Below are 21,434 nucleotides of genomic sequence, written 5' to 3'. Positions count from 1 at the left end.
GTACAACAATGTGATAATGAGAATGACATCAGTTTATGGGTACTTGTAAAATGAATTTTCCAAAACCCCACAATAATTGATGATGACGACGACAATATTCCGCCTTCCAATGGAACAAGGGACAAAACGGATAGTATAACCTCCCTAATTCATTTATTGCAACTCTCCAAATAGCTGAGAGATAAATGTGAATGTCTGAATGTGATAAAAAGCTACAAGAAAAAAATAAGATACATTATAGAGAATTATTACAGGAACTGCTTTCCATAGATTTAACATTTGAATATGGATTCCCCTAATAAGTGTATGAAATTCATCAAACAATAAAATAAACCTTGTCTGACAATACTGTCATTAAGGTAGTACTCTACATCGTCATAATGGCTGACTTCCTGTAAAAACATGGATGAAAAAATCGATATCAGCAATATTTGACTTTTCCTTTTCAATTTCAATACCTAGCCGAGTAGCTCAGTAGGTTTGAATACCGACTGCTAAACTGTAGGTCGCAGGTTCGAGTCCAGCAGGGGTTTTAATTTTTTCCAGATTACTTTCTACTAAAACTGTATTTTTTGACAAAATTAAGTAAATTTGAAAATTTTCAACTTCAAAATATTGTTGTACATATCCTCCACTTTTCATCCACATCAAATTTCTCTGGTGTAGCATACCTCCTTAACTAGTACTATAATGTCACTAACTATCTAAATTAGATGCGTTATATCTGCTCAAACATAAAGCAACAGGACAATGTTACTATGGGTTTCCATACATTTACACTGTGATACAGAATATGAATCAGAATGACAAAGAACTGACGAAATTATAGATACTTTAAATACACATTTAACTTACACCGTGGGCGGCCTACAGAAGGAAATTTCTAACAAGAATAAAAAAAAACAAAGGAGCACTCTTTCACACGAGATTTGGCGGCAACAGACAAGGGAGATAACTCACACATGGGTGATTTAGAAAAAATAAAGGATTACTAAACAAAGAGCAATAACTCTGACGGACTCATCAAAATTCTCAATCCAGAACAGACAATGTACCCTTGATTAATATTGTACTTAAAAACAGAATTTATTAACAATACAGAAACTAATGATCTAAAGGACAATGTACCACTAATCATAGTCAAGAATAAAATACAAAATTCAAGTATTATCAATAAAAGTATTGATGAGAAATCAGCGAAGAAACTGCATACCAAAAAGAAAACTTTAAACATAACAAAGACCATGACAGAAATCCCAAACAGTGTATACAAAGAGCTGGAGATCAGAGAAAATTAGAAAGCTCGGGGGATCACAGTTAAGAGGATCAGAAGAAGTGAGACAAGACAGAAGATCAGAATAGGTTCCAGAGGGAAGAGAACCAGAATAGGTTCCAGAGGAAAGAGAACCAGAATAGATCACAGAGGAAAGAGAAACAGAATAGGCTCCAGAGGAAGGAGAACCAGAATAGCTTACAGAGGAAAGATAATCAGAATAGGTTACAGAGGAAAGATAATCAAAATAGGTTACAGAGGGAAGAGAACCAGAATAGGTTCCAGAGGGAAGAGAACCAGAATAGGTTCCAGAGGAAAGAGAACCAGAATAGGTTACAGAGGAAGGAGAACCAGAATAGGTTACAGAGGAAAGATAATCAGAATAGGTTACAGAGGAAAGATAATCAGAATAGGTTACAGAGGAAAGAGAACCAGAATAGGTTCCAGAGGAAAGATAATCAGAATAGGTTACAGAGGAAAGATAATCAGAATAGGTTACAGAGGGAAGAGAACCAGAATAGAGCACAGAGGAAAGAGAACCAGAATATTTTCCAGAGGAAGGAGAACCATAATAGGTTAGAGAGGAAAGATAATCAGAATAGGTTACAGAGGGAAGATAATCGGAATAGGTTACAGAGAGAAGATAATCGGAATAGGTTACAGAGGGAAGATAACCAGAATAGGTTCCAGAGGAAAGAGAACCAGAATAGGTTCCAGAGGAAGGAGAACCAGAATAGGTTACAGAGGGAAGATAATCAGAATAGGTTACAGAGGGAAGATATCGGAATAGGTTACAGAGGGAAGATAATCGGAATAGGTTACAGAGGGAAGATAACCAGAATAGGTTCCAGAGGAAAGAGAACCAGAATAAGTTCCAGAGGAAAGAGAACCAGAATAGGTTCCAGAGGAAGGAGAACCAGAATAGGTTACAGAGGGAAGATAATCGGAATAGGTTACAGAGGGAAGAGAACCAGAATAGGTTCCAGAGGAAAGAGAACCAGAATAGGTTCCAGAGGAAGGAGAACCAGAATAGGTTACAGAGGGAAGATAATCAGAATAGGTTACAGAGGGAAGATAATCGGAATAGGTTACAGAGGGAAGATAATCGGAATAGGTTGCAGAGGGAAGATAACCAGAATAGGTTCCAGAGGAAAGAGAACGAGAATAGGTTCCAGAGGAAGGAGAACCAGAATAGGTTACAGAGGGAAGATAATCGGAATAGGTTACAGAGGGAAAATAATCAGAATAGGTTACAGAGGGAAGAGAACCAGAATAGGTTCCAGAGGGAAGAGAACCAGAATAGGTTACAGAGGGAAGAGAACCAGAATAGGTTCCTGAGGGAAGAGAACCAGAATAGGTTACAGAGAGAGGAGAACCAGAATAGATTACAGAGGGAAGAGAACCAATAGTGTTCTTTTGTGTTAGATTGAAAACTGAAACATTGCATCTAGTAAAAATAAAGTGATTCAAGAAGTGATCTGTTGTGTGAGATTGAGAGTTTCCACTGAAAATCAGTTTAAGAATGCAACAAATTTCTCAAAAATTTAGCATGAAATAGAACCAAGCCATTGATAAACATTTATCGAGAGCATACAAAGCCCAACATATCGAAGTCGCCTGGACATTCTAGTAAAAGTGTAGAAGCAGATTTATGTCACGTTTCCATAGAAATTACCGTTTAATTATTCTAACGATCATTTGTATAACAGAATAAAAGGAAGTATATTTCACAGATTCCTCGGAGTCGATGAAAGAATTTACACTATTGAGGTGTTTTATTAAATGCTAACTAGATTAGTCCCCCTTTGGAACTACACCTATAGAAGATGATTAGTCTTAGATTGGAAATGGGCAGGTCTTTAAATTGCCTCCCCTCTCTAATTCTATCTCCTTAACTACTTTTTCTTTAGCCTCATTGTGATGTTCGTATGCTCGTAAGCTGAAATTAAGTTCTTGGATTTCAAATGAAGTGTGGGTCACCTGTACTGGAATTGGAAGCCTTTGAAAAATCCTGAAAATGAATTCTCTGCAATATGCTTATTTTAGTACTTTAGCACAAACAGTACATGTAATAGGGTTGTTGTAGTGTATTATAGGACCTGAGACGAGGCTGCTGATTGATGGATGTATTTTGTGAGGCTTCGTAAATCGGTTTGTACATAACGTTTGCAGATTGTGTTGCAAATCTGGCGAGGCATGAACATTTTGTGAGACTGTTTTGCGAGATCGTGGCGTAGTGTCCATTATAAAACATCAGCTATAAGTATACGTACATGAAAATTTGACACAAGACCCCTTGTAATTGTAATATTTTCCTACAGAGATGTATTTTTGTGAATACTGTGAAGTCAACTGCTATGCTGCAAGGTTATATCCGTAAGCTATAGTTCCGAATCTACTATCCTCCATGGAAATTCTATCCTCCATAATTTTGTGGGATTTTGTACTTTGACTTTGTGAAACCTGTACTGGACATCGTAGTTCTTCCACTATACCGCCCCCCCCCCTCCTAACAGATTGTGTGTACTTTTTTTAAATGGGCTCGCGAGTCTTGTTGATTGTCCGGTGCGATACACCCCAGTATAATGGACATTATGTTTGTCTGTTCTATGATACACCCCAGTATAATGAACATTAGGTCTGTCTGTTCTATGATACACCCCAGTAAAATGAACATTAGGTCTGTGTGTTCTATGATACACCCCAGTAAATGAACATTAGATCTGTGTGTTCTATGATACACCCCAGTATAATGAACATTAGGTCTGTCTGTTCTATGATACACCCAAGTATAATGAACATTAGGTCTGTGTGTTCTGTGATACACCCCAGTATAATGAACATTAGGTCTGTCTGTTCTATGATACACCCCAGTATAATGAACATTAGGTCTGTCTATTCTTCTATGATACACATCAGTATAATGAACATTAGGTCTGTCTGTTCTATCATGCACCCCAGTATATTCAACATTAGATCTGTATGTTCTATGATACACCCCAGTATAATGAACATTGGGTATGTGTGTTCTATGATACACCCCAATATAATAAACATTAGGGCTGTCTATTCTATGATACACCCCAGTATAATGAACATTAGGTCTGTCTGTTCTTTGATACACCCCAGTATAATGAACATTAGGTTTGTGTGTTCTATGATGAACCCCAGTATAATGAACACCAGGTTTGTGTGTTCTATGATACACCCCAGTATAATGAACATTAGGTCTGTCTGTTCTATGATACACCGCCGTATAATGAACATTAGGTCTGTTCTTTGTTCTATGATACACCCCAGTAAAATGAACATTAGATCTGTGTGTTCTATGATACACCCCAGTATAATAAACATTATGTTTGTCTGTTCTATGATACACCCCAGTATAATGAACATTATGTCTGTCTGTTCTATGATACACCCAAGTATAAGGAACATTAGGTATGTCCATTGCTCTATGATACACCCCAGTATATTCAACATTAGATATGTACGTTCTATGATACACCCCAATATAATGAACATTAGGTCTGTGTGTTCTTTGATACACCCCAGTATAATAAACATTAGGTCTGTCTGTTCTATGATACACCCCAGTATAATGAACATTAGGTCTGTTCTTTGTTCTATGATACACCCCAGTATAATGAACATTAGATATGTCTGTTCTATGATACACCCCAGTAAAATGAACATTAGGTCTGTGTGTTCTATGATACACCCCAGTAAATGAACATTAGATCTGTGTGTTCTATGATACACCCCAGTATAATGAACATTAACCCTGCCTGTTCTATGATACACCCCAGTATTTTGAACATTGAGTCTGTCTGTTCTATGATACACCCCAGTATTTTGAACATTGGGTCTGTCTGTTCTATGTTGCACCCCAGTATAATGAACATTGGGTCTGTCTGTTCTATGTTGCACCCCAGTATAATGAACATTAGATTTGTGTGTACATTGGGTCTGTCTGCTCTATGACACATCCCAGTATAATGAACATTAGGTCTGTCTGTTCTATGACACACCCCAGTATAGTGAACATTTTGTTTGTCCGTTGTTCTATTGGTACATCCCAGTACACTTAAAAAGTATTTTGGTGTTAGTTTGCTTTTAATATTACCGTAATGATAGTACCGTTTCAACAAACGATGAATTGGGGTGTCGTAGAGTTAAACTCATTCACTTTTATTTAGTTTAATGTAACATGCAAAAATGCATCGCGAGAAAATATCTTGTTCAAATAGAACAGCTAGTAAATCGTTGTATCTAGATAAATGATTCCTGTAGTTCTGTAACCTACACATGTTGGTGTACCGATGTTCCGTGACATGATTCCTGTAGTTCTGTAACCTACACATGTTGGTGTACCGATGTTCCGTGACATGATTCCTGTAGTTCTGTAACCTACAAATGTTGGTGTACCGATGTTCCGTGACATCTTACATTGATTTTTGTCGTCTTCCTTCGTGTTGTCTTCTGTGATTATTCCGAGAAATATCACGTGATATCCGCTGGTACACTCCTGTATGTTGGGCTTATCATTAACCACAAAATCCAGGTCAACATGATGTTGGAACAAGTTTAATAAATCAGCGAGTTCAAAGGCGATTTCCTTTCTTTTTTATTATTTTATAATTATAAACCCTCAACTGTGTTACATTTACTATGTTCCGTTTGATATCGTGCAAACCGTTCATCGTCCCATATAAATTGTTCAGCATTCCATGTAAACCGCTCAGTGATTCATGTAAACCGCTCAGTGTTTGATGTACACCGCTCAGTGTTTGATGTAATCCGCTCAGTGTTTTATGTAAACCGCTCAGTGATTCATGTAAACCGCTCAGTGTTTTATGTAAACCGCTCAGTGTTTTATGTAAACCGCTCAGTGTTTCTAGCAAGAATCGTTGCTTGCATAAAACGTTTCCTACAGTATTTAATCATACAAAGATCGGAAATTTCGGCAAATCCTAGACTTTTTGCTGAAGGTGCAAACTCGGTATGATAAAAGAGGGTTTTTTTTCCCTTATTCAAAAAATATGTCTTCATCTTGTTGAGACAATTTTCGTATATCCTGAGCTTGCTTAAAAGACTCGAGAATTGTAACGACTGGTGCACCTGATCCCACTTTTCGCGTTTCTGGGGGGTCTATGTTTGCCCTATGCTGGATTTTGTATTCTTTATGGGATTTATGAAATTGATTACTGTTTGTTATCTTCATCCTTTGCCAGTTTGATTAAAATCAGATCTTTGATCCGCTCCGGTAATACCGACATAATCTTACCACGCGACTCCCTCACGAGATGGGTTTTTTTTCAATATGGGCTTAAATTTTAAATCAATAATTAAGTCTAATTGTCAATATATATCCGCGAACTAACAGTTATACTTAATTACTGTCTGTGTAAGGAAGACACATTACATATCATTTCCTGTACTTTGGAAACATGCGATAACTGTTTCAAGGAAAGTTAATGAGGCTCCGTGACCTATATGGTGTACATGTACAGATGCATGTATTACTGAACAAAATATATTATAATACATCTATGGCACACACCATATAATCTGTCTAAATTATGACAAGAATTCATCCACAATTGTACATGTTATACATATAACAAATAACTGAACATTTTCACTGACACTTTTATTCAATGTATTTTTGAGGGCCATTGTTTCATTCTGAGATGGTGGAACTCTATCATGCAAACTACCATCCTTACCATACCCAGAGCTCCGGCGATTCACCGTGGCAATGTTACTACAATATACTAAATCTCTAAATCTTCCCGAAGTTTAGGTGACCAAGGTCATGTCTGATCCAGATAAAAAATCTCATTACAAGCAGCGGAGATTCTATTTTAAAAATTCGTAAACTTCAACTTTTGGCAGCATCAAACAAGTCCAAATTCCCGTGCGTACTCAGGAAAGTCGGCATCACCGGGACAAACTGGCAATGATCAGCATTATCTACCCTGACAAGCTAGGACGCATCCATTAAAACACAACTTTCCGTTAGGTAGTGTTATATAATCTCTCTCAGGAAAACAAAGCTGGTCTGTGTTTCTGCAGTTTCTCAGAGATTGTGGGGAGGGTTGTGGACAATCACAAACAAGTCTGCAGGCCACTAGACACCTTTGACCATTAATGATACGATAAACAAACTCCTGTCGACAATGCTCAGGGGGGCGTGCGCATGCAGGTGGTGTACATCGTTCTGGTGAGGAACCATATCCTCGCGCTGTTGTCAGGCCTGTGAATATCAATAGATATATTATGTACACACAGCAATATAAATATAGTGTATACATGTAGATATACAAGCGGTACATAGAATTACCGAAATACCTGTGATTTACCGATATATTTAATAATTTATGGAATTTTTCTTGTATATTTCACACCGGAAACGGCTTGAGACAAGAATTGTAACTGTCGTTAACTATCATAAAGGTCAATAAAATATCGCCACATACAAACATACTTGTACAAATATTTATTTTATTTTAGGTGAACACTTAATGATTGTTTTCTCATTATAATTAATTACTTGCAAGCTTATTTTGGCGATTGATATTTCGGAATGGCACACTAATTAAATCATGTGCTCTTCTACCCGCAAAAATAGCTGAGCAGGTAATTTTCTCCTCCTCGATAAAGATAAAGAAAGCTTCTAATTTACTTTTTAGATATTTTAATTGTATATCTTTTATTCGACTTTTTACGAAAACCCCTAATGATATTGGCCATCGTAAAAGTCTTTTGGGAAGCATATTGTATTTACTATACGCAATTCAAAGTTTTCAGGTACCGGGTAAACCAAACTTCAACATCTCCAAAAAAAAAATTCCTTTATTTTATGAATATCGTAATATTAATGAGCGCATATATATTTATTTCATTAAACTATAACAATTTAACAGCACATATTTGTTTCTTTTTTTAACTTTTTATTTTGATAACATGTACCTCTTTATAGCAATAATAACAAATTTCATTGATTAATATCTTCAATTGCAAGAGTTTGCTTCATTCTATATTTATTCAAAAGCTTCTACATGAGAAGAAAAATATTCCGATCGATGAAATCCGGAAACAGGAAGGGGGGGGGGGGGGGTGATTCTATACCAGGGCGGTTTTTCCGCCATGGGGGAAATTCTATACTGACTTTGTACATAGGGGAAAATTATATGCTGGGGCGCTTTTTCACCCTATGGGGAAGATATATTCCGGGTCCGTTTTTCCGGGGGAAAAGTCTATGCTACAACACCGGCACGTAGTATCGTTTTTCAAAGGGGGGGGGGGGGGGGGCGGGCAGCCGAAGAAGATTCGTATAAAGTTCTTGAAATGCAAACCAAAAATAAGGGGGGGGGGTCCTCATAAGCTAAAACTGCCTCATATTTCCCCAGGCTTTGAGGGTGGGGATTTATCCGTCACTACATGTCTTCACATCATAGCTTACACTCTTCTCATTCACTATACTACAATGACATATAGTGGGAAGGGAGGGGGGGGGGGCAGTCATCCAAAACATCTTCATTAGAATATAGAAATAATAGATATTGATCATTGTCAAAAAAGCCCCCCCCCCCTTTTTTTTCTACGTGCCTGCATTGCCAAACAATCCTTAAGAATTCAAGGTTAACCAGAAAAATATCTGTAATTGTATCTGTTTTATAGGTGTATTCTAAAAACGAAATGCAGAACGAAATTGTGATTTTGGTGGATGTATGCATGTATTCATCTCACAATTTTACAGTGTAAGTGTTTGTGTTCACTTCAGTGATATGTTGTTTACACATATATACATGTACAAACCTATCATGTATAGTATTAGAGGCAAGCACTGAATTATGGATAGTAAATTTCACTTAGTCCGCATGCATGCATGTAAGAATTAATTCATACCCAAATCCTCGTAGCATGCTTATATTCAATATTTTATTTTTCTAAATTAACAGAAATTGTATATAGAAATAATATCTCCGTGTAACGGCGGGTGACGTGCTAGTTAATCGCGCATACATATGTAACATAATTCTAACTATTCCTTTTTATTGTAATCATTTTTAAATTAATTTACAATTATTGCATGACAAATTACTGAAAATCACAAGATGAATGAAAACATTTTGAAGAGTTCATAATGGACCTTTCTTTTAAAATATTGTGATAATATATTCCTGTTGGTTTAAAACAGAAAAGTTATGAAGATCACGGAGGAAATATAGACTAATTCTGATTAAGTCGCAAGTTTAGTTTAGTCATTATAATTTACCTAAGTATAATTAATGTCTCAAGAAAAATATCTAATTCGTTTTATGCTGCGTTCGCTTCAACTGTCATACCCCTGTCATATCAATTATATATTTTTTCATCAAAACTTCTTATAACGTAAATTAGATTATATCGAGGTTATGACGCTGCGTTTTTAACGTCATTTTGACGTTACCAAAATTGACACCAATAGCGTGCGCGACGTCTTTATCATCTGCTTGGATCAAACTAATTCTATTCTCACAATTAAAAATTAAAGGGGAATTTAATGAGGACATGAACAATTTACTTCTCAAAATTTGAAATATACAGGAAAAATTCCATAAATTATTACACAAGTATTTAAATTACAATAATATGAAATGAAAAAAGCGAGTATTTCGGTAGGTTAGGGGGTATTTCGGTAATTCTAGTTACCCAAGAAAGATGTACATATATATATATATATATATATATATATATATATATATATATATATATATACACACACATGTAGTCCCCCGTCGTCGCAAAATAAGTTGAAGGACAAAAGTCCCATAACTCCTATAGAATTTGTTGAATCAAAATAGCGGCGCAATATGATCAACTACATATGGTGACTAATAATCCTTCATGCGCGGATCTAGAGGGGGGTCGGGGGTCCCCCCCCCCCCTTGGAATTTGCAAAGATAAAAAAAAATACAATATAACGATTTATAAGAAAAATTAGTTGACTGTTATTATATTACGGGTTCGATTTTGTGAAAAGGTTCGACCCCCCACCCCCTGGAAACAATTTCTGGATCCGTGCCTGATCCTACAAACTTTGAACAAAATTCGTTGAGCGGTTTCGGAGGAGTTGGGTCCACAAAGTCGAGTGGGGCGGACAACGGTATTTCTATTTCCCTTCCTGCTTTGCAGCGGGGAACAATATAGCATAGAACATTTCACTTCATTTTATTTGGATACCCACTTCCGCCCCTTTCCGGGATTAAACTCATAGTACGTTATGAGTTCAACCCCGGGTAGGGGCGGAAGTGGGTATCCAAATAAAATAAAGTGAAACTTTCTGTGCTTTATATCAAATATTTCTTCACTTAGAGCAATTATATCTGATGTCTATGAATATACTGTAAAGGGCTATATAATTGCGGGGGTAAAATTTCGCGATTTTAATCGTTCAATACCTTCGAAGGGCTTCAAATTAAGGCCTATGTTCGGCGCTTACGCCTATTGAGCAATGAGGGTTCTTTAGCGTGCCACACCTTCTGTGACACGGGACATCTGTCTTTAAGGTAATCTCCGATGACCCGTGACATTCATACTTGATGCCGAGCGTTTGGCGATGGAACTGTCACTACCTGTTTTGAGGACTTTCGGTCTGTCGTGGCCGGGGTTCGAACCCCGGCCTTCCGCATGCAGGGCGAACGATCTACCTTCAGACCACCGCGGTGGTTCATAACATTAAAGAAGATGTTATCTGTTTGACTAAAAACTAAATTCACATAGTTTTCACCAAAAACACCCCCTTTAAAACTAAATATGATGAATGTTAAAACTTATTGATTAACAAGTAAAAACACATGAGATTAAATAACACTTTGTATACCTTTTCTACTGTTTACTCACCAATGAAAGTGTCCATGAAAACTATTAGATGTTCATTAAAATGTAATATCATCATGTGGTCTTTAACAGTCACTTCGTTTTTTTCTCTTCCACAAAAGTGTAATCGATGTCGAGTGACAGAAACTTGTACAGGAGTTTTTATCCCCCCCCCCTAACTATTTATCCAACATCGATCTTTTGATCTCGCCTCTTACGACGCCTCGTCATTGTCGATTCATGAAGTTGCAGCATTTGTGCAACTGTTTTAAAATTGCTCAAAAATGTAAATGAGACAGCAGGGACACGTGCTACAAGAATAAGCTGAGATACTGAGCTGAGATACAGTGCTGAGATACTGAGCTGAGATACAGCGCTGAGATACTGAGCTGAGATGCTGCGCCTTAATCCGCATACTCCTGTGATTGCAACGACACATTACAAATGTATTTTCTAAGAAATCTATACATCGCAGAATGCAAGCAACAGCAAATGCTGAGTGTGTGTGTGTGTGTGTGGGGGGGGGGGGGGGGGGTCGTTATTGATGTATGAAAGAACTCTTCAGCCTTGACTTATTTTGCCAGAGTGATGATGACTAATTTTCTCCAACATAATAGATGAATATCTTCTATTGTAAAAATGAAACGAGATACTGGAATTGGTTGGTTTACTTTTGGGTGCGTATACATACATGTATATACATGTATAATTATATATCCAAATTGGGTTTTTTTTAAAGATCACAGTGTCCGGTATAAGATATTAAAAGAAATAAAATAAACAGTACACAAAGTCAAAATTTTAACACAAGATTGATCAATAATAGGCAGACCGACAGAAAAATGTGCAGACAGACGAACGGACAAACATTTTCTCACAGAAATCTAGAAATGTAATAATTAAGTTTTGCAAAACTTAAATTGCATGTTAATACATTACGTGGCATATCTGTGGAAACGGGCATATTAAATTACAATATTTAATTCTATCATAACAAAAGAGGGAGAGGAACATGCATAAATAAATCATAATTCAAATGAATAGATAAATAAATAAAGAAAAAGAAATTCTAAATTAAAGTGCAAACAAAATACGTACCTATAGAAAACGTCAAAAGTATCACAAATCCCGATGAAACAATCATTCTTAATGCACGGCTTATTTCGTCTACTTTTAAAAAAAGAGAATGTTTATCTGTTATTTATACACCAGGTATGGTTACATGTATGTAAACATGATTGACGTCAAAGGGAATTGTGAAATATAAGGAAATACATTGACGTACTTAACTAATTACAAGAATTGAAAACAGCCAAACATGGATCTGTATATAATTATGATACATTGCATATGAGTTGAACGATGTGTTTGTGATTTTAAGAACAAGTTGTTTTCGATTTCACATTGAGAGGGGAGATATATGATTGATGTCATCTGTTAAGCAAAACATTTCTGTTACGCAATCCTTTGTCTTTTTAGGATTTTATATAAAAGAAAGAAAGTCCTCTTGTAGTGAAAAGGTTACCTGTAGGTGTCCAGTAAGTTGGCAATTGCTGTCCATTATTTTAAAGAATGGACAGAAAAGTGTCCGTTCTTAAAAATAATGGACAGTAATTGTCAACTTATTGGACAGTGCCAGGTAAACCCAATAACTTATTAGACGTGTATAGGTAGGCTGAAAATAAGAGAAAGACAATGTTTGTCAAAGAGATACAAATATACTTTTAAATTCCCTACAAGTAAGAATCAATACAGATTTCGGAAAAATCACTGAAACACTTAAAACGATATTTCCCCTTAGTAGAATTCTCTGCTTCAACTTTAAGATTAACAAGTTTTTTTTAATTCCATTGGCCATTATTATATCGCATCAAAAACTTAAATTTGAAAGACATATTTCCATTCTGTATTTGAATTTCGCTGGATTCAGAGCCACACTCCGAAACTTCTCCAGGGCGCTTTTTTTATGTTATGTTCGCTTTCATGAATAATTTCATTTCACGAGATGGGCGTATCAGGTTCTTATGGCTGGCGTTAATTATTTCCTCATCCAAATATTCGAAAACACAATGTTTTTCAGATCAAAATTTGGCTCCATAACTTTCTCACCCTCCATATCCAGAATATAACACCCATTAAGATAATATTCACAGTACTTTCATTAAAATCCTTAAATTTTGATTGTGCAATGAAAATGCTCTCCCCTTTAGAAGAAGACATGTTGACATGGCTCAGTACTATAGAGTGAGTGAATATAAAACCTGCAGTACAAGACTACTTACCTGACACTGTTCAATAAGTGAACAAAAGAAACAGACTTTTCTACGCAACAATGGTTATATTGTCAGACTATTCCAAAATAGCTTTATTCATAATTTTCATTGTCGATGGGCTTACCTGAGCCGGTCCATTCTTAGAATAAAAGATGTAATGGGTTTTTTTTAAAAAAAAAAGTAGGATATAAGCCTCAAACTGTTCATTCTGTAAGCGAAAGAACTGATCTCGGCCCTATGGGCCCCAATCAGTTCTTTCTCTTACAGAATGGACATATTTTGGCTTATATCCTTTACTTACAAGTGCTGTATAGTTGTAACTTTCCGATCGACTGTGAAGAAGGCCGGGCGGATCAAGGGCCCTTACTCACAATATATTTTACGATTAAGCTGGAAAAAAATCTGTCTAATAATGAAATACCGATCACAAGGTCATAAGTATGTAATCAAGTTTAATAAACCATGGATTTACTTTACATGATAATTAAGAAAGTCTACAAAAATGAAAAATGAGAAAATTACAGTGTCTGTTTTTGATCTTCGTCGTTAGATATTGTGTTTTGTACCACTAGCAAAGCGTCACCACACATTATAATCACTAGGTAGGCGTCATCTCCCATAATAATCACTAGCCAGGCATCCCCTCACATTATAACCAATAGCCAGGCGTCAACTTACATTATAAACACTAACCAGGCTTCACCTCACATTATAATCACTAGCCAGGAGTCACCTCACATTATAATTACTAGACAGGCTTCACCTCACATTATAGTCACTAGCCAGGCGTCACCTCACATTATAATTACTAGACAGGCTTCACCTCACATTATAGTCACTAGGCAGACCTCACCTCACATTTTAAACATTAGTCAAGCGTCTCCTCACATTATAAACACTAGGCAGGCGTCACCTCACATTATAATCACTAGGCAGGCGTCACCTTACATTATAATCGCTAGGCAGGCGTTACCTTACATTATAATTGCTAGGAGGCGTCATTTCACATTATAAACACTAGTCAGGCGTAACCTCACATTATAATAACTAGACAGGCATCACTCTCTCTCTCTCTCACGCCCACTCTCTCTCACATTCCCACTCTCTCTCACATTCCCACTCTCTCTCACATTCCACTTTCTCTCACACACTCATTTTGTCTCACACGCACACCTTCTCATTCACACGCAGTTTCTCACTCACACACCCACTCTCTCCACTCCTTCACTCTCCCGTGTCCACTCTCGCGCCAACTTTCTACTCACTCTCACCCACTCTCCACTCACTCTCCACACTCTCACTCACACATGCTCTCTTGCCCACTCTCTATTTTGGCTCACTCTCTCTCCCACTTTCTCTCTCTCTCGCCCGCTCTCTTTCTCTCTCTCTCTCTCGCCCTCTCTCTTTCTCTCTCTCGCCCGCTCTCCGCTCTCTCTCTCTCTCTCGCTCCCTCTCTCTCTTTCTCGCCCGCTCTCTTTCTCTCTCTCGCCCCCCTCTCCCTCTCTTCTCGCCCGCTCATTCTCTCTCCACTCTCTCTCTCGCCCGCTCTCCACTCTCTCTCGCCCACCCTCCACTCTCTCTCGCCAACTCTCCACTCTCGCCCGCTCTTCACTCTCTCTCGCCCGCTCTCCAATCTCTCTCGCCCACTCTCCACTCTCTCTCGCCCACTCTCGCACCAACTCCCTACCATCACTCTCACTCACACATGCTAATCTTGCTCACTCTATCTTGCCCACTCTCTCTAGCCCATTCTCTCTCTCTCTCGCCCACTCTCTCTCTCTCGCCCGCTCTCTCTCTCTCTCGTCCACTCTCTCTCTCTCTCTCTTTTCCACTCTCTCTCGCACCCATATTCTCTCTCACACGCCCACTCCCTTTCACATGCATACTCTCTCACACATGCCCAGTTTCTTTCACATGCCCAAATTCTCTCACACACAAACTCTTCCCACTCTCTATTTCGTCCACTCTATCTCTTCCACTATCTCTCACAAGCCCACTCTCTCCCTCTCACGCCCACTCTCTCACACGCTTACTCTCACACACACACACTCTCCCACATGCCCACTCTCTCACGCCCACTCTCTCTCACATTCCCACTTTCTCTCTCTCTCTCTCTCTCTCTCTCTCTCTCTCTCTCTCTCTCCCACTCCTTCACTCTCCCGTGTCCACTTTCGCGCCAACTCTCCACTCACCCTCGCCCACTCTCCACTCACTCTCCACACTCTCACTCACGCATGCTCTCTTGCCCACTCTCTATTTTGCCTACACTCTCTCTCTCTCTCCCGCTCTCTCTCTCTCTCTCTCTCCCGCTCTCTCTTTCTCTTACCCGCTCTCTCTCTCTCTCTCGCTCTCTCTCTCTCGCCCCCCCCCCTCTCTCTCTCTCTCTCACCTCGCTCTCTCTCTTGCTCTCTCTCGCCCTCTCTCTCGCTCTCCTTTCGCTCTCTCTCTCGCTCGCTCGCTCTCTCTCGCTTGCTCTCGCTACTCTCCATACTCTCTCGCCCACTCTCTCTCTCTCTCTCGCCCACTCTCTCTTTCTCGCTCTCACTCGCTCGCTCTCTCTCAATCGCTCTCTCTCGATCGCTCTCTCGATTGCTCTCGCCTACTCTCCATACTCTCTCGCCCACTCTCTCTCTCTCTCTCTCTCTCTCTCTCTCTCCTGCTCTCTCTTTCTCTTGCCCGCTCTCTCTCTCTCTTTCTCTTGCCCGCTCTCTCACACCGCTCTCTCTCTCTCTCTCTCTCTCTCTCTCTCCCTCTCTCTCGCCCCCCTCTCTCTCTAACCCTCGCTCTCTCTCGCTCTCTCTCGCCCTTTCTCTCGCTCTCTTGCTCTCTCTCGCCCTTTCTCTCGCTCTCACTCGCCCTCTCTCTTGCTCTCTTGCTCTCTCTCGCCCTCTTTCTCTCTCTCTCGATCGCTCTCTCGCTTGTTCTCGCCTACTCTCCATACTCTCTCGCCCACTCTCTCTCTCTCTCTCTCTCTCTCTCTCTCTCGCCCATTCTCTCTTTCTTGCTCTCTCTCTCTCTCTCTCCTGCTCTCTCTCTTTCTCTTCCCGCTCTCTCTCTCTTTCTCTTGCCCGCTCTCTCACACGCTCTCTCTCTCTCTCTCTCTCTCTCTCTCTCTCTCTCTCTCTCGCCCTCTCTCTCGCCCGCCTCTCTCTCTAACCCTCGCTTTCTCTCGCCCTCTCTCTCGCTCTCTTGCTCTCTCTCGTCCTTTCTCTCGCTCTCATCGCTCTCTCTCGCCCTCTCTCTCGCTCTCTCTCGCCCTCTCTCTCTCTCTCTCTCACCTCGCTCTCTCTCTCTCTCTCGATCGCTCTCTCTCTCTCTCGCTCTCTCGCTTGCTCTCGCCTACTCTCCATACTCTCTCGCCCACTCTCTCTCTCTCTCTCTCTCTCTCTCTCTCTCTCTCTCTTTCTCTCGCCCACTCTCTCTTTCTTGCTCTCTCTCTCTCTTTCTCTTTCTCTCCTGCTCTCTCTTTCTCTTGCCCGCTCTCTCTCTCTTTTTCTTGCCCGTTCTCTCACCCGCTATCTCTCTCTCTCTCTCTCTCTCTCTCTTTCTCTCGCCCCCTCTCTCTCTAACCCTCGCTCTCTCTCGCTCTCTCTCTCGCTCTCTTGCTCTCTCTCACCCTTTCTCTCGCTCTCTTGCACTCTCTCGCCCTTTCTCTCGCTCTCTCGCTCTCTCTCGCCCTCTCTCTTGCTCTCTCTCGCCCTCTCTCTTTCTTGCTCTTTCTCTCTCTCTCTCCTGCTCCTCTCTCTTTCTCTTCCCGCTCTCTCTCTCTCTCTTTCTCTTGCCCGCTCTTTCACCCGCTCTCTCTCTCTCTCTTCACTCTCTCTCTCTCGCCCGCCTCTCTCTCTAACCCTCGCTCTCTTGCTCTCTCTCGTCCTTTCTCTCGCTTTCTTGCTCTCTCTCGCCCCTCTCTCTCGCTTCTTGCTCTCTCTCGCCCTCTCTCTCGCTCTCTCACTCGCTCGCTCTCTCTCGATCGCTCTCTCTCTCTCGCTCTCTCGCTTGCTCTCGCCTACTCTCCAAACTCTCTCGCCTCTCGCCGACTCTCTCTCTCTCTCTTTCTCTCTCTCTCTCTCGCCCACTCTCTTTTTCTTGCTCTCTCTCTCTCTCTCTCTCTCCTGCTCTCTCTCTTTCTCTTGCCCGCTCTCTCTCTCTTTCTCTTGCCCGCTCTCTCACCCGCTCTCTCACCCGCTCTCTCTCTCTCTCGCTCGCTCTCTCTCTCTCGCCCTCTTTCTCGCCCCCTACTCTCTCGCCCACTCTCTCTCTCTCTCTCGCCCACTCTCTTTCTTGCCCTCTCTCTCTCTCTCTTTTTTCTCTCGCCCGCTCTCGCCTGCGCTCTCTCTCTCGCTCTCGCCCCCCTCTCTCTCTCTCTCTCTCTCTCGCCCTCTCTCTCGCTCTCTTGCTCTCTCTCGCCTTCTCTCTCGCTCTCTCACTCGCTCGCTCTCTCGCTTGCTCTCACTCACTCACTCGCTCTCTCCCTCGCTCTCACTCGCTCGCTCTCTCTCGATCGCTCTCTCGACTACTCTCCACACTCTCTCGCCCACTCTCTCTCTCTCTTTCTTGCCCACCCTCTTCTGTCGCCCACCTCTCTCTCTCTCTCACTTTCTCTCTCTCTCTCGCCAACTCACGCTCTCTCTCTCGCCCACTCTCTCTTTCTTGCTCTCTCTCTCTCTCTCCTGCTCTCTCTCTTTCTCTTCCCGCTCTCTCTCTCTCTTTCTCTTGCCCGCTCTCTCACCTCCGCTCTCTCTCTCTCTCTCTCTCTCTCTCTCTCTCTCGCCTCTCTCTCTCGCCCGCCTCTCCTCTCTAACCCACGCTCTCTCTCGCCCTCTCTCTCGCTCTCTTCCTCTCTCTCGCCCTTTCCTCTCGCTCTCTCTCGCCCTCTCTCTCGCTCTCTTGCTCTCTCTCGCTCTCTCACTCGCTCCCTCTCTCGCTCGCTCTCACTTGCTCGCTCTCTCTCGATCGCTCTCTCTTTCTCGCTCTCTCGCTTGCTCTCGCCTACTCTCCATACTCTCTCGCCACTCTCTCTCTCTCTCTCTCTCTCTCTCTCTCTCTCTCACTCTCTCTCTCTCTCGCCCACTCTCTCTTTCTTGCTCTCTCTCTCTCTCTCTCTCTCTCTCTCTCTCTCTCTCGCTCTCTCCTGCTCTCTCTCTTTCTCTTGCCCGCTCTCTCTCTCTTTCTCTTGCCCGCTCTCTCACCGCTCTCTCTCTCTCTCGCTCGCTCGCTCTCTCTCTCTCGCCCTCTCTCTCGCCCCCCCCTCTCTCTCTCTCTCACCCTCCCTCTCTCTCGCCCTCTCTCTCGCTCTCTTTCGCCCTCTCTCTCGCTCTCTCTCGCCTCTCTCTCGCTCTCTTGCTTTCTCTCGCCCTCTCTCTCGCTCTCTCACTCGCTCACTCGCTCGCTCTCTCTCGATCGCTCTCTCGCTCGCTCTCGCCTACTCTCCATACTCTCGCCCTCTCTCTCTCTCTCTCTCTCTCTCGCCCACTCTCTTTCTTGCCCTCTCTCTCTCTCTCTCTCTCTCTCTCTCTCTCTTTCTCTCGCCCACTCTCTCTTTCTTGCTCTCTCTCTCTCTTTCTCTTTCTCTCCTGCTCTCTCTTTCTCTTGCCCGCTCTCTCTCTCTTTTTCTTGCCCGTTCTCTCACCCGCTATCTCTCTCTCTCTCTCTCTCTCTCTTTCTCTCGCCCGCCTCTCTCTCTAACCCTCGCTCTCTCTCGCCCTCTCTCTCGCTCTCTTCCTCTCTCTCGCCTTTCTCTCGCTCTCTCTCGCCCTCTCTCTCGCTCTCTTGCTCTCTCTCGCTCTCTCACTCGCTCCCTCTCTCGCTCGCTCTCACTTGCTCGCTCTCTCTCGATCGCTCTCTCTTTCTCGCTCTCTCGCTTGCTCTCGCCTACTCTCCATACTCTCTCGCCCACTCTCTCTTCTCTCTCGTCTCTCTCTCTCTCTCTCACTCTCTCTCTCTCTCTCGCCCACTCTCTCTTTCTTGCTCTCTCTCTCTCTCTCTCTCTCTCTCTCTCTCTCGCTCTCTCCTGCTCTCTCTCTTTCTCTTGCCCGCTCTCTCTCTCTTTCTCTTGCCCGCTCTCTCACCCGCTCTCTCTCTCTCTCGCTCGCTCGCTCTCTCTCTCTCGCCCTCTCTCTCGCCCCCCCTCTCTCTCTCTCTCACCCTCCCTCTCTCTCGCCCTCTCTCTCGCTCTCTTTCGCCCTCTCTCTCGCTCTCTCTCGCCCTCTCTCTCGCTCTCTTGCTTTCTCTCGCCCTCTCTCTCGCTCTCTCACTCGCTCACTCGCTCGCTCTCTCTCGATCGCTCTCTCGCTCGCTCTCGCCTACTCTCCATACTCTCGCCCTCTCTCTCTCTCTCTCTCTCTCTCGCACACTCTCTTTCTTGCCCTCTCTCTCTCTCTCTCTCTCTCTCTCTCTCTCTCTTTCTCTCGCCCACTCTCTCTTTCTTGCTCTCTCTCTCTCTTCTCTTTCTCTCCTGCTCTCTCTTTCTCTTGCCCGCTCTCTCTCTCTTTTTCTTGCCCGTTCTCTCACCCGCTATCTCTCTCTCTCTCTCTCTCTCTCTTTCTCTCGCCCCCTCTCTCTCTAACCCTCGCTCTCTCTCGCTCTCTCTCTCGCTCTCTTGCTCTCTCTCACCCTTTCTCTCGCTCTCTTGCACTCTCTCGCCCTTTCTCTCGCTCTCTCGCTCTCTTCTCGCCCTCTCTCTTGCTCTCTCTCGCCCTCTCTCTTTCTTGCTCTTTCTCTCTCTCTCCTGCTCTCTCTCTCTTTCTCTTCCCGCTCTCTCTCTCTCTCTTTCTCTTGCCCGCTCTTTCACCCGCTCTCTCTCTCTCTCTCACTCTCTCTCTCTCGCCCGCCTCTCTCTCTAACCCTCGCTCTCTTGCTCTCTCACGTCCTTTCTCTCGCTTTCTTGCTCTCTCTCGCCCTCTCTCTCGCTTTCTTGCTCTCTCTCGCCCTCTCTCTCGCTCTCTCACTCGCTCGCTCTCTCTCGATCGCTCTCTCTCTCTCGCTCTCTCGCTTGCTCTCGCCTACTCTCCAAACTCTCTCGCCTCTCGCCGACTCTCTCTCTCTCTCTTTCTCTCTCTCTCTCTCGCCCACTCTCTTTTTCTTGCTCTCTCTCTCTCTCTCTCCTGCTCTCTCTCTTTCTCTTGCCGCTCTCTCTCTCTTCTCTTGCCCGCTCTCTCACCCGCTCTCTCACCCGCTCTCTCTCTCTCTCGCTCGCTCTCTCTCTCTCGCCCTCTTTCTCGCCCCCTACTCTCTCGCCCACTCTCTCTCTCTCTCTCGCCCACTCTCTTTCTTGCCCTCTCCTCTCTCTCTCTTTTTCTCTCGCCCGCTCTCGCCTGCGCTCTCTCTCTCGCTCTCGCCCCCCTCTCTCTCTCTCTCTCTCTCTCTCGCCCTCTCTCTCGCTCTCTTGCTCTCTCTCGCCTTCTCTCTCGCTCTCTCACTCGCTCGCTCTCTCGCTTGCTCTCACTCACTCACTCGCTCTCTCCCTCGCTCTCACTCGCTCGCTCTCTCTCGATCGCTCTCTCGACTACTCTCCACACTCTCTCGCCCACTCTCTCTCTCTCTTTCTTGCCACACCTCTTTCTGTCGCCCACTCTCTCTCTCTCTCACTTTCTCTCTCTCTCTCGCCAACTCACGCTCTCTCTCTCGCCCACTCTCTCTTTCTTGCTCTCTCTCTCTCTCTCCTGCTCTCTCTCTTTCTCTTCCCGCTCTCTCTCTCTCTTTCTCTTGCCCGCTCTCTCACCCGCTCTCTCTCTCTCTCTCTCTCTCTCTCTCTCTCGCCCCTCTCTCTCGCCCGCCGCTCTCTCTAACCCTCGCTCTCTCTCGCCCTCTCTCTCGCTCTCTTCCTCTCTCTCGCCCTTTCTCTCGCTCTCTCTCGCCCTCTCTCTCGCTCTCTTGCTCTCTCTCGCTCTCTCACTCGCTCCCTCTCTCGCTCGCTCTCACTTGCTCGCTCTCTCTCGATCGCTCTCTCTTTCTCGCTCTCTCGCTTGCTCTCGCCTACTCTCCATACTCTCTCGCCCACTCTCTCTCTCTCTCTCTCTCTC

The 21,434-nt window shown here is 42.9% G+C and overlaps 1 protein-coding gene across 1 annotated transcript in view; it reads right to left on the bottom strand.

Annotated features, from left to right (window-relative positions):
- Positions 1-12,864: 12,864 nt before the first annotated feature.
- Positions 12,865-21,434, bottom strand: part of LOC130050699 (putative uncharacterized protein DDB_G0271982) — a gene marked incomplete at its 5' end in the record, with an annotated part of 10,301 nt that continues 1,731 nt past the window's right edge. Inside the window, 2 exons of the mRNA XM_056150927.1 lie at positions 12,865-12,873; positions 16,830-16,880. Of these exons, the coding sequence (XP_056006902.1) occupies positions 12,865-12,873; positions 16,830-16,880 (60 nt within the window). The remainder of the gene's footprint in view (positions 12,874-16,829; positions 16,881-21,434) is intronic.

The sequence above is a fragment of the Ostrea edulis genome, chromosome 10, assembly GCF_947568905.1.
Source record: "Ostrea edulis chromosome 10, xbOstEdul1.1, whole genome shotgun sequence".
In the NCBI taxonomy this organism is placed as follows: domain Eukaryota; kingdom Metazoa; phylum Mollusca; class Bivalvia; order Ostreida; family Ostreidae; genus Ostrea; species Ostrea edulis.
This window is presented reverse-complemented; position numbering and strand designations above follow the sequence as displayed.